The 12,032-nt window shown below is 43.8% G+C and overlaps 1 protein-coding gene across 1 annotated transcript; it reads right to left on the bottom strand.

The window, feature by feature from the left end:
- Positions 1-410: 410 nt before the first annotated feature.
- SLC16A8 (solute carrier family 16 member 8) lies at positions 411-6,260 on the bottom strand. The gene is made up of 4 exons (XM_044441192.1): positions 6,032-6,260; positions 4,222-4,365; positions 2,859-3,728; positions 411-796 (listed from the first exon to the last, which is right to left on the bottom strand). The coding sequence occupies exons 1-4, from the start codon at positions 6,258-6,260 to the stop codon at positions 411-413; spliced, it is 1,629 nt and encodes a 542-aa protein (XP_044297127.1).
- Between the last annotated feature and the right edge of the window lie 5,772 nt (positions 6,261-12,032).

Genomic DNA, 12,032 nt, shown 5'->3' with positions numbered 1-12,032 from the left:
GGAAACACCATGTTCAGGGGTCATGATTATTATGTGATCGTCTCCTTTGCTAGACTCTGGGTCTGTAAAGGCAATTTAGAAAAACATAACTGATGGTTTTATCAGATTTTAACTGCAACCTCCAGATTTATCAAACATCTCTGATTTGCCAGAATGTGAGAGCAAACTCTTGCAGTGAGGGAAAGCATTGTACAATACCACAGGCCGAGCTGGGGAGGGGAAGAGATGACACTATGGCTTGTACTCCTTAGAGAATTATGTTCATGGTACTACTAGTCAGTTACCTATGAAAATCGTTATTACTGGGACTCTCTCTTTCCACCATTCAGACATATCCATTTCCCCTCTATATTTTACATCCCATGCATTGGTGGTATTGTTTTTGTTCTCTGAAGCTGACTTCCACATAGCTAAAAACTGTTTCTTTCGACTGTCTGGTTGACATTGCAGCCACTTGGTACCAATGCTTCCCCCTCTCCTTCCCGGCGCCCACTTCCACCTTCATTTCTGTTCTCTTCAATGTGGTTCACTGTATCACCTCCAGCACTGTTACTGCTGTGAGACAGGCGGTGATTGTCAGCAGGGTGATCATCCGCTTCCTGGACATCTGATTCTGCTTCCTCTGTTTCACTGCCACCTCCACCTGCTGGAGGATTCTCTGGTTGAGAGGTCTTATTTTTCTGCCGAGTGAGGCAACAATAGGAAGCAATAGCCAGGAAGAGAGCAGACAGTACAACCTCTGAGCCAGCCAGGTAGAAAATAACCTCATACCTCTTGAGTGCATCCACCAATATCCCTAGAATTAAAACAAGGAAAAGAAAAAGGAACTGTGGCGTAGCTGAACTATAAACTTACTCCTCTTTCATGTAAATGCCATATTAAAAGACTTACTAAGAACTTGGAGCATGTGTTGTTTGAAAGCTCACAATGTTTGGGAATAGAAAACTTAAATCAGGTCCAAAGTCTGTAAACATACTCAGTAAGTTTTCACCTCCCCATCCCCATATGATCCTCTATCACATCACTTCAGCATCAGAGACTGGAGGACCTGTGGCAGTATCGAAATAGTTATTAAGATATGCATGTTGTTTAAATGATTGGAGGTTAATTTGGGCTGGCCTTTGAATATACCTGCCTATAAGGCAGGAACCATATGTAGTCATATTTATGGCATATCTGTTGTGATCAAGTTAGTCATTACTAACCCAAGTCTCATTGAATTCTTTCCCCTTGAAGGCAACCCTTCCTAGAGGAGAATGATGTTAAAACAGTAGTGCTCACACTGGTAACTTCTAAGTTTGATTTTCGTGATGTGCACTATATAGGGCTATCCTTATGCCTATTCAGAAGCTGCAACTAATACAAGTACAGCAGCTAGGCTGGCTTCTGGATCATCCTGAAGAAAACATATATCACCAATATTTTTATATTTTTGTACTGCTATTTATTTGTTGGAAGCCACCCCAAGGCTTATGTGAATGGGGTGGCATACAAGTTTCCCAAATAAACAAATAAATAAATAAATAAATAAATATCTCTGCACTAGCTGCCAATACATTTCTGGATACAGTTCAGAATATTGGTGGTCACCTTAAAGGCCTTCTTGAGTCAAAAAACCTTCAGGAGTGCCTTTACCCATATATTCCATTTCACCCACTAAGGTCTTATGCAGATAATTTCCCAAAGTTTGCTTTTGTATGATTTCAGCTACACAGAGGACTTTCTCAGTGGTTACCCCTAAACTAGGTCTCCTCTGGCAGACCTTTCTAGATTAGTATTTATTTACTGTGCTTGTTTTTAGTCAAATGTTAATCATTGTTGATTTAAATCTCTTGTAAACCACCCAAAGCCTATGGGAATGGGGTGGTATATAAAAATCTAAATATGGACATTCTCCAAGTATGGCCAAACCTTGATCTATCCATACCCTCTATCTCTGTTCCCACCACTGCTTCCAAGTTCTGTTTGTGGGTGTGTAAAGCCATGTCATAGAGCAAGAGAGAAATTAAGAAAGCCAGAATAAGAAAAGGATTTCATGCAAATTAGGATGGATTCCATTGGCTCCCAACTATATCAGTCATCACTTCTTAGGTAAGTCAAGGAATGTACGCACAAACTGAGCAGACAGGCAGGAATATGTGCTTTTTTAAGTAGGCTCCTTGTACTTATTTGGGTAGCCTGGCTCTTTGGGTAATATGCCAAGCCATAAACAGGAGGATGAACTATTTTTCTATGAATAAATCAGTATTCTGACATGGTAGATGTCACCATGTTAACTCAGACTGAGTAAAAACTGAAAGACAAGATAATTGAAGTATTTGAAAGGTAAAACATTTCAACAGAAAAAAACCTACATTTTAAAAGCTTCTTATAGTAAGCCTTTGTGGTGCCTAAAAGATCCATGTATCTGACCTGGAAGCTGGTTTGTACTATTGGAATAGGAGCTGAGAAACTCAAGTTCAATCCTCTACTTAGGCATCAAATTCAATGTGCATGAATTTTCACAACCTCTTTGCTTGAGCAACCTTTGAGAGATAATGCAGAAATAAAATGGGTGGGGAAAAGAGGAACCATAAATACATACTACCTTGAGATTTCTGGAAAAAAGGATGGTAAACCTATATTAAAAAACAAACCCACAAACCCTTGGCTCCTAACCACAGACTTGCAGTTATGCAGTAATATAGGATGGGGATTCTGCACATGCTCACCTTTTTATGACTCATAATTCTATTTTCACATTTGTGCTATAGCATGAAAAACTGACTCTTGATCTAAGCTGACCTGATGGGTCCCAGGTCAAATTAGGCCCTGCAAAAGGGAGAGATGTTTCCAGGTAGCAAAGCTCCAAGGCTTACCTGCAGAGGGTGGTCCAATGAGCACCGCCAAGGCCTCAATTAGCAGGACAAGACCAATGGCACTGGAGAACGTCTGTGATCCAATGATGGCCATTAGCACCTCAAACTGCAGTGCCCCAACCATCCCATAGGAGATGCCAAAGAAGACACAAAAGATGACAAGGGACGTATAGGTGCTAGCCTTAGCACTGAAGATATCCGTCAGGCCATTGAAGAGCAGGGCAAAGCTGAACAAGTAAGTTACATGGGGCCGTAACCACTTCAGCCCAGCGAGAATCCCACAGGATGGACGGGCAAAGATGTCAATGAAACCAATTATAGATAGCAGAAAAGCAGCCTCTTTGTCTGGGACACCTGTGTCTTTGGCATAATTGACCAGCAGTATGGGGGGCACAAAGAGACCCAGGACCATGATGAACATGGCAATGGTATAAATGACAAAGCCCCGGTTTTTGAAGATAGAGAAATCTAATAGCTTTTTCCCCTTCTTGGGCATCTTTTTCTTCTTGGCTTTCTTGGACTTCTTGGTGCTGTCCATGGTGCTGATAGCCTCTTCTGTCCTTCCTCCTATTGGCAGCATTTCTTTAGTTTCATATTTGTTCTGCGCTTTCTCTCTTGCCTTTTCCATGCTCATCTCCAGGGGTCTCATTACCGCACCACAAGTGCAACAGTTAAGTAGGAGACCCCCCATGATGAGGAATCCCCCTCGCCAGCCAAACTTATCCAGCAAGACTTGCCCCAGTGGAGAGAGGGCTGAAAGGAACACTGGGCTTCCAGCTGCAGCAAGCCCATTGGCCAGAGGTCTACGCTTGTCAAAGTAAGACCCTAGCATGATCAGAGAAGGCTGAAAGTTCAGAGCCATACCTAAACCTGCAGAATATAGAAAGGGAATTGTAGAAATAGGTGAGAGAAGATAATTTTAACAGATACTTAGTGTCTTAAGATCCCTACAGAGCTCTCCTGAAGCCTCCACCAAAGAATATGCTATTTAATCTTCCACTCATCCATGTAATGTATCATTTGATCCTTCAGCCATTATTTAACATTATTTGTCAGTGATAACAGTACCTCACCACAATAAGTAGGAGCACACACCCCACACTCAGTCATAGACTTTGTGATGCCTATATAAAAGTGCTCTTTCTGGTTTATATCTTCAATAACTTTCACACATGAGCACTAAAAGCAGTAGAAAGATACTTTTTGCATCATCTGTATGACAAAGCTCAATTGACTGTTCTTTCACTCTCCTTGACATACCTTAGCAGGTACTCCCAGCAATACCTGTTTCACATGCCGCCTATCTTTTCCAGGTGTATCTGTATAGGATATAGCTATTCTTCCTTGTTGTGCAAACACTCACCTGTCAGCATACCAGCCGTCAAGTACAGCTCAATAATGTTGGTGGTGAAGGAGGCTAAAATCATTCCAGAGGAAGCCAGCAGCCCCCCAACAAGCATCACAGGCCGGCACCCAAACTGGTTCACCATAATACTGCTCACGGGCCCTGCAGAGAATCCAAGAAATCAGAGAGGGAGGGAGATCCAGAGTGAAATAAAAAGGTTGATGAACATGAAATGTCAAATGAGCTTGAGTAGGTATGATGATTGCAAACAGCAGAAGACTTCCGTGCCTTCATTTGCAGCAAAGGTGGCCATCCAAATGCTGTTGAATCAAAATCCCCAACCTCTTAGACCATTGGCCATGCTGGCAGGGGCTGATAGAGGCCCACAGGTTTCCCTCTGTTGCCTTACAGATTTCATTTGGAGACCATCTGGAGAGAGAGAGTGCAAACCATTAGGGGGAGACCTGTTCCTACAATGTGGATGTGGATTTTTGCTTTCAGGAGTTAGCAATCGCTGAGTGTCAGAATGAAACCTTTAAAATGGGATTTTAAAATAGGACATGTGAAGAAACTGCAAATTGTGTTTTCTGTTCAGAAGGTTTCTGGGTTGCTGCATAATACTTTTCCTCTGTGAGGTTCTAAATGGAGTTCATTTAGTTTGAAATGAGTATACCTTAAACTGGCTGATAAACAAACCTCAGAGGTTGATACGTTTAAAAAAGCAGGAAAATCCTTCAGGATATCTAACAACCCATGAAAAGACATGCTAACAATTAAGGGAAGCCACTGGGCTTTGCGAAGGAATGGGATGGAATGGAATAGGATAGGCTGGAACAACCATGCTGAAGCTAAGTGGATCTGGGTCTGGTCAGTGCTTGAAAGCCACCTCGAGTTCCACAAAAGAAGGACGGTGGAATATAAATGTAAGAGGTAAATGAACAGGAGATGCAGGGGGCTGAACCAGACTTCCTGACAGAGCATGTGCTGCGTCACTTAGCCATGCGCCCTCCCAGAAAGTACAGGCCTATCTGGCTTCCCTGCTGTGCTGCTTCTTTGGGTGCATCCTTGAAGAGGAGCACTATCAGCAGTGCTGCATGCATTTGAAACACACCTTTGTGTTTGGTGCCTCATGGATGTAACTTGTCATCATACCTTTGTATGTTTCGTGCACATGCAAAAAGCTTGGGATGTGATGTCTGACCCTGTGCTTGCTTGTAGAGGAAAATCAGATGGCAGATACACCTAACTTCTAATAATCTTTTGGACAAACAAGCAAGAGGTTATGCAACACCATTCAAGTTCATAGCTAGCAATAGGAAATAACATGGCCTCTTTAACACTGAAAGTGTGGATGCTGTTGCTGATTTGTCTGCAAATTTCTCAGTTTGTATCCCAGCCTTTGGTATGTCAAACTGTATTTTCATGGAATGTTTTCCAAGATTAGTGCTTTCCCAACTAGGGTCCAGACATGGACTGCAGATGCTGGGGACAGCAGAAGATCTGAGATTGAAGGAATCTGAAAGGGAAGCAGATGGTGGACAGGGAGGGCATAGAATCATAGAATAGTAGAGTTGTAAGGGTCCATGAAGGCCATCTGGTCCAACCCCCTGCTGTTGCAGGACACCAACTTACACCACCCCACTCAGGTCACATGGGACTAGCAGTTAGCTGTTGACAAGAACAAGAGAAGGTGGGTGTGAAGGTCTGAATTTCAATTAGCCATTCAGAATAAACACCTCCTTGACCAGGTCTTTGCCACCACAGGTGTATAGATGTTTTTAAACATGGGCAGGAACTGGTTCATGGGGTGGGAATGTGGCACCCTCACCTGTTCCATACAGCATAGCTAACATGATCGATGAGATCCAAGCCGTGTCACTATAGCCCACGTGGAAGTCATGCATCAGCTCCTTGAAATAGATGCTCACTGCCTTTGGAAAGGCGTAGGAAAAGCCGGTGATGATGAAGCATCCGAGCAGCACGATCCAGCCCCAGCCACCATCTGGAGGCTTCACTCTTTCAGGCACCTGGCCTTCCTCTGCATCACCCCTTCCCATTGTCTAGGCAAGGGAAGGAACCTGAAAGCAAGCAAGGGCAAGGCAAGTAAGAACATGCAGAACATTGGTGCACACAAGCAACTGCCATCCCCTCCTTTAAGCTTTGCTGCTTCCTTCCTGTTCATGTGCTTTCTCTCTCTCTTACCCTCAGCCCACAGTCAATTGTAGCCATTTCTGCCTGGGGGAAAACATTTAAGGGTGTACAGTGCTGATCAACTCTGGGGAAAGGAAACTCTGGTATCACATTTGGACTGGGTTCATATAACATCAGCCATTTTGGGTTCCTGCCAACAAGGAGTGTCTGTGTTGTATAAACTCGGGCTGATCTCTACAGGGAAGCTTGTTTGAGCAGAGCAAACCACCTTGGCAACCCATAGACTCTTCTATGGGTTGTTTTGCCCACTATGAGTTGTCATGTCATCCAAATCCAGGTAACTGAGCCCATCTTGGGTAAAGGGCAAACCAAGTGTATTGCTGTTCTGGCCAAGAGGCTTCCAGACAACAGCCATCTCCAGCTTCTCCAAAAGTACACAAGCAACACTTGGCAGCCAATGGCAATAGCCCCTCCCCCCTCACATGATTGTGAGTTGTGGTTTGTTTGTTTGTTTTTTGCTTGCCATGCTTTTTTTCCCTTCAGTGCATTTCTCCTGAGGCCATGAAATCTGGCTGTCAAACCAGCTTTTGTAATCCCTGCTTTGATGTCTGCAGAGAGTCCCTTCAAAGTATACCAGCAACACCTTGGATGGGCAGCCCATGGTTGCCAGATTTCTTTTACTATTACTCCACTCCTAGTGTCTACAAATATTTGTGGAAAAACATTTGCAGTTGCATGGGTATGGAACAAAGAGCTTCAGGTGAGTAATGTTGTGGCGGGGGGGGGGGGACTGCTGGCAAAGTCCAACAGGTTCACACTCCAGGTGTTGCCCCACAGAGGATGCAGGTAAGTTTATTTTCCCGCTGATGCTGTCCAAAGAAAAACTGTCTAACCGAAGGTGCAAATGATCTGAGCTTGGGAAAAAGGTGTAGAGGCTTGCTCACCCTTTTCCCAACAATATCCTCATTGAGGGAAGGGTGAACTTCTGCCCTAAAGGTGCCCTTCTTTTTGCATTTGAGAAGCCACCATCTTCTTTCTTGCCTTGCTCCAGAAAACCAAATTAGACACTTTATGCAAATTATCCAAAACACTATGATCCAAACCTGGGCTTTGTGACAGCCATAGAACTATCACCTTCTTCCAGGTAGTAAGAATCCTACTCTTCCTGAAAGACGTGTTAACCACCTCTGAGATCCAGATTGAAATTGCCTCGCTGCATCAGTAAGAAGTGAAGGCTAGGGCATTTTGGTGGGCACCAAGAACAGTAAGGGTGCATCATTGCCGACGAGCAACACATTTTATGCAAGCTGTATCCTTTTTTGTCCGTGCAGAAATGGCTACTCCAGATACTTCCCTTACAATCGCTAGCACAGAGTTTGCCCTTTTCACTAGCACTTTGTTCTGTGAGGACAACTTCCTTGATCTGTCCACCATGGCAGTGAAGTGCAGTGGTTGGAGGTCTGGGCTGAGGCTGAGCAGACATGGCATCTAGTCCTCACCCAGCCGTGTAGCTCACTGGGTGACTAGGCACCAGTTGCCGACTCCCAGTCTAACCTGTCTCAGAGTTGGAGTTAGGATTAAAATGAAGAGCAAGAAGGTGATCATGCTACCTGGGGCCCCATGGAGGAAAGGTGAGTTATACTTGTAACAGATTAATAAAAAACCCCAAGATGTCCTTTCTAATTTGTCACTGAAAATACAAACTTCATAATTGAATTGGGGAAGTTGGGATTTTGTTTATTTGTTGTGTCAGTACAAAAGGCTAGACATCATTTTACACTGAGCTTGATTTACCATTTTTTCCCACTCTGTAATCAGTGGTGGACCCCTTCTTGTAACGTACTCCTTTTCTGAAATGCCATTCTAGTCAGTCGTTACTACAATATCCTGTGCTCAGTAAGTTCCAAAAGGAGATTAGACACATGTAACTTGCCATAAAACATTTAGAATCGCATGCATCATTTAATCACATCGGTGGCATAAAATGTGGGAATAAGTTCCTTCTCTTCCAAGGAGCCAATAGGAAGCTAGGAACTTCTCAACTTCTTTCTACTACTGATACTTCCTCTGAACTGTGTGGAAGCAAAGGATTATTGAGGATAAGGCCATCAATGGCTATTGGGGATGCTGGAGAATTTTGTTTGGCCTACATTCTTTAGCAAGCCCAACTAGTTTGTGCTTCCCAGACTAATATACAGGTCAGAGCATGGTCTGCCTTCAGATTTTGCAGTTCTTCAAATTCTACAATGCACTTCTCAACTTAAACATGACATACAAAAATTCATATGTTACAGAAAGTTGAGAATGGAAATAAACGTGAGATCATGATATTGTGGTAGAGAGGAGGAACTATGCCTATCCTTGATGCTAGCCCTGAAGTTGGCCATAGTACAAACAAGGTGCCACACTAAATAGCCTTTGGTCTGATCTAGAAGCATGGCTTCTCTGTATCATTACGTTTATTTGTATATTGAGTCAGGATATTTAGGTACTGGCGCTTACTTTGCGAGCAACTTCAAGTTAACTAGCTCCCCCCAACTCCTTTGCTTTCTTCTCCCATTCTTTTCTATCCTTTGTATTTAAATTGTGCAGTAGTGGGAAAGGGGCCCCATGATCTGCAGTTTGGCTTTAAAATATCAGCACAGACTTTGCTGGAGGCTGCATGTGGTCGCAGTGCGGAACATAATGGTTCATTCTTCTGAAAGACCTAAGCACACACAAGGCCAATCACACCCGCCACAGATGAAACTTTTTAAAAGGAAGCAAGTCTTGTGTACTTGCATGCCAGACAGATTATTTGCCTGCGTGTTAGTGCTGTGGCTGAGTACAAGGTATAGGTGCAACGAGGGGGACTGAGGGGTCAGTGAGGGTGGCTCAACCCCTTAAGCTGCTCAAGAATGTCAGTGTAGGGCCTGATTATTTCCCCTGTTTTCAAGCATGAGCCAGTCCTGAGCTTTGTGATACTGAGCACATTGCTGTAGCAGGAGTAAAAAGGGGCCACCCAGCCTGATCCTGCAGGCTTCAGTGACTGTGGCAATGGCCACAGGACAGATGATTCAACAGGCCTATCCTATTTATGCTTTTGCCAAGAAAACTCTTTCTGCCATCAGTCCTTGTAGGACCAACAGCCAGTGACACAGCCAGGTAACTTTAGACTCTGGACTAAGGATCTTACAGTGACATGCAAGGTGCTCCATGTCTATAATGTGCATTACTTCAGCTTCAGCTGGACGATTAACATCTCTCTCCACTGCATCCCCTTTCATGCTTTACAACAGTTTCTAAATTAGAGAGGGCAGAGGTTCATTGGAGGGGGCAGCCATTTTGCTGCCTTTTTGACTATATGCATGCCCAGCCATTTCTAAACAGACGAAGAAAGGATGCTGCAGTGTCAGGCGCAGATGCCCATCCAGCCCAGGTGGGCCTGTTTACTATTCGCCACATCACCTGCCCTCACCCGTCACTCCCTGGGTGAACATTTGAGGCCCCGGGGCTACAGAGCCCTGGATTCAACCTCAAAGACTTCAACTTAACACACACATGGGGTATCCTTAGATGTTAAATAATCTTGCCTCCCACAGCAATGCATAACTTGTTTTATTCACCACCATGGCAGTCCAAATCTTCTGCCACCATATCACAAACGATTGGCATGTTGACCATGAAATTTTAGCCAGGAGGATCCTTGCAGCCACAAACACCAACTCATCACCACCACCTTATCTTGTGAAGCCAGAACTAGAGAGCCAGTGCAGCAACAGCGTGGCACATTGTACCCTCCAAAACATGGCATGCCCATTGCTGGGGACCTGAAGTGGGAAGGTGCTCTTGCACGCCTGGATTGCCATTGTAACAGCAGAATGCTGGACTTGACAGGGTCTGGACATGGCCTGGCCCTTGACAGCTATGCGAAGCTATGTTCTTCAGGCCAACCACCAACCCTTTTAGATGGTTCTGCAGATTTCACCAACTTCAGGTTGATGGATACCCTTTTCTTGTGATAGTAATACGGATTACTTCAAAATGCAGCAAGCCAGCCATGCTACATTTGGGGGCCCTCGTGCTCATGCTGCTGTGTGGGAGCCGAGACGTCTTCCCCAGAGTCCAGCCCCGAGTGCTCCATCATGCAGCAATAGCAACAGGGACTGCTGCATTGATATTGGGGCTGCCCCCTTTTCCGTACTGGGCAGGAGAGAGGGCAGTCATGCCCCTTTCACCACATATGCCTGAACCAAATCAAACACAGCCTCACTCCGAGACCATGATAATGGCCTAGTACATTGTAGGCACCTCATTCAGAATTTGCAGTGGTGTGCTAAGAAGCACTTGGATGACAGGAGAAGCTGTCCCACACAGATGGCTGACTCCATGATGAATGATTACCTTGCATTTACATCCTAGCATGTTTTCTCTTGTGAGGAACCCAAGGTGGCTTACCTAACCTTTCACTCCACAACAAGCATGTGAGGGAGGTTAAGCTAAGAATGAATGTCTGGCCCAATGTTACCCAGGGAGCTTCATGGCCAAGCAGGGACTAGAAGTCAATACAAAGTGACATTCTAGATAAAATAGCTAAATATAACAGCCCAGCACACAGACCAAAGAAGATTTTCTTTCAGCTCTTCTGAAATACACCCCAATTTGGTAGATCTGTAGGGTAAATGAATTTCATTGGCCATGGGGGTCCCCAAGCAGTTGTCTGACTCTCTCCATTAAATGTTTTATTTATTTATTTATTAAAACATTTCTATGCCGCCCCTTGCCGAGGCCTCGGGGCGGCTTACAACATCAAATAAAATACAAAATACATTAAAACAATACCAATTAAAATATATACAGTAAAATAAAATAAGCCGCCCTGGCCGAATAAAATTCAATACTATTAACATTTATGGCTATTTTAAACTGCTGCTGCTTTATTATAGGGTTTTGAATTTATTGCGTCTTACCCTATGAACTATCCTGGGATGCATTGGGTGAAAAGCAGTATACACACATATCAAATCAGTTCATAAACTACACAGCATGTCATAAACTAGAAGCACTGCCCTGTAAGGAGAATACTGGTGCTAGCAAGAGTGAAGAGACATTCCACACCTGCATATTTATAGCAAATTCTTTTATATGCAGGTCAACATTTATATACAAGAAGCTGCAGAAGCATGTAAAGCAAGGATTATTGCACAAATATTTTCCACATACATCACAATCAGCTGACAATACACCATTTTTAATTTATCCAAATTAAAAATCATTAGCTTGGCTATTTCTACATTCATTCAACACACGTGCTAGCATGTACCCTGGGATTAGTCTGGATAGACCCATTACCAGAAAAACTAAAATAAAATTCCCCAAAAGTTAATATTTTAATGTATTGTCAGCAATAGACTCCAAAGGTCCAAGTTCCATGTTTTTAAGTCAGACATCAGCTGTATCATGGACCATCGTAAATCAGTACTTGGCCTACATGGGGAGTTTGCATCAAGGAGTACATGTCACTCTCACTTCTCAGGCATGACCCAATGTGTCATTCTGTACCTCGATACTGCCATTCTATTTTCAAAGGGAAAAGCAGGGGCTTGCCCTTACATGCATTGAACTCAGTTACATAAGGAAGAGCCTTCTTTCAGCACGTTCCTTTCTGGTTATCTCTGAGGGACATCAAACTGCCTCGA

This window comes from Varanus komodoensis, unplaced genomic scaffold (genome assembly GCF_004798865.1).
Source record: "Varanus komodoensis strain SLA01 unplaced genomic scaffold, ASM479886v1 scaffold39, whole genome shotgun sequence".
Lineage (NCBI taxonomy): Eukaryota > Metazoa > Chordata > Lepidosauria > Squamata > Varanidae > Varanus > Varanus komodoensis.
This window is presented reverse-complemented; position numbering and strand designations above follow the sequence as displayed.

Excerpts from the sequence above, each read along its gene's own strand:
- SLC16A8 (XM_044441192.1), bottom strand. The coding sequence starts at position 6,260 with ATGGGAAGGGGTGATGCAGAGGAAGGCCAGGTGCCTGAAAGAGTGAAG. Across the intron at positions 4,366-6,031 it reads AGCTATGCTGTATGGAACAG|GGCCCGTGAGCAGTATTATG; the intron begins GTGAGGGTGCCA and ends GATTCTCTGCAG. Across the intron at positions 3,729-4,221 it reads GACGGCTGGTATGCTGACAG|GTTTAGGTATGGCTCTGAAC; the intron begins GTGAGTGTTTGC and ends TATATTCTGCAG.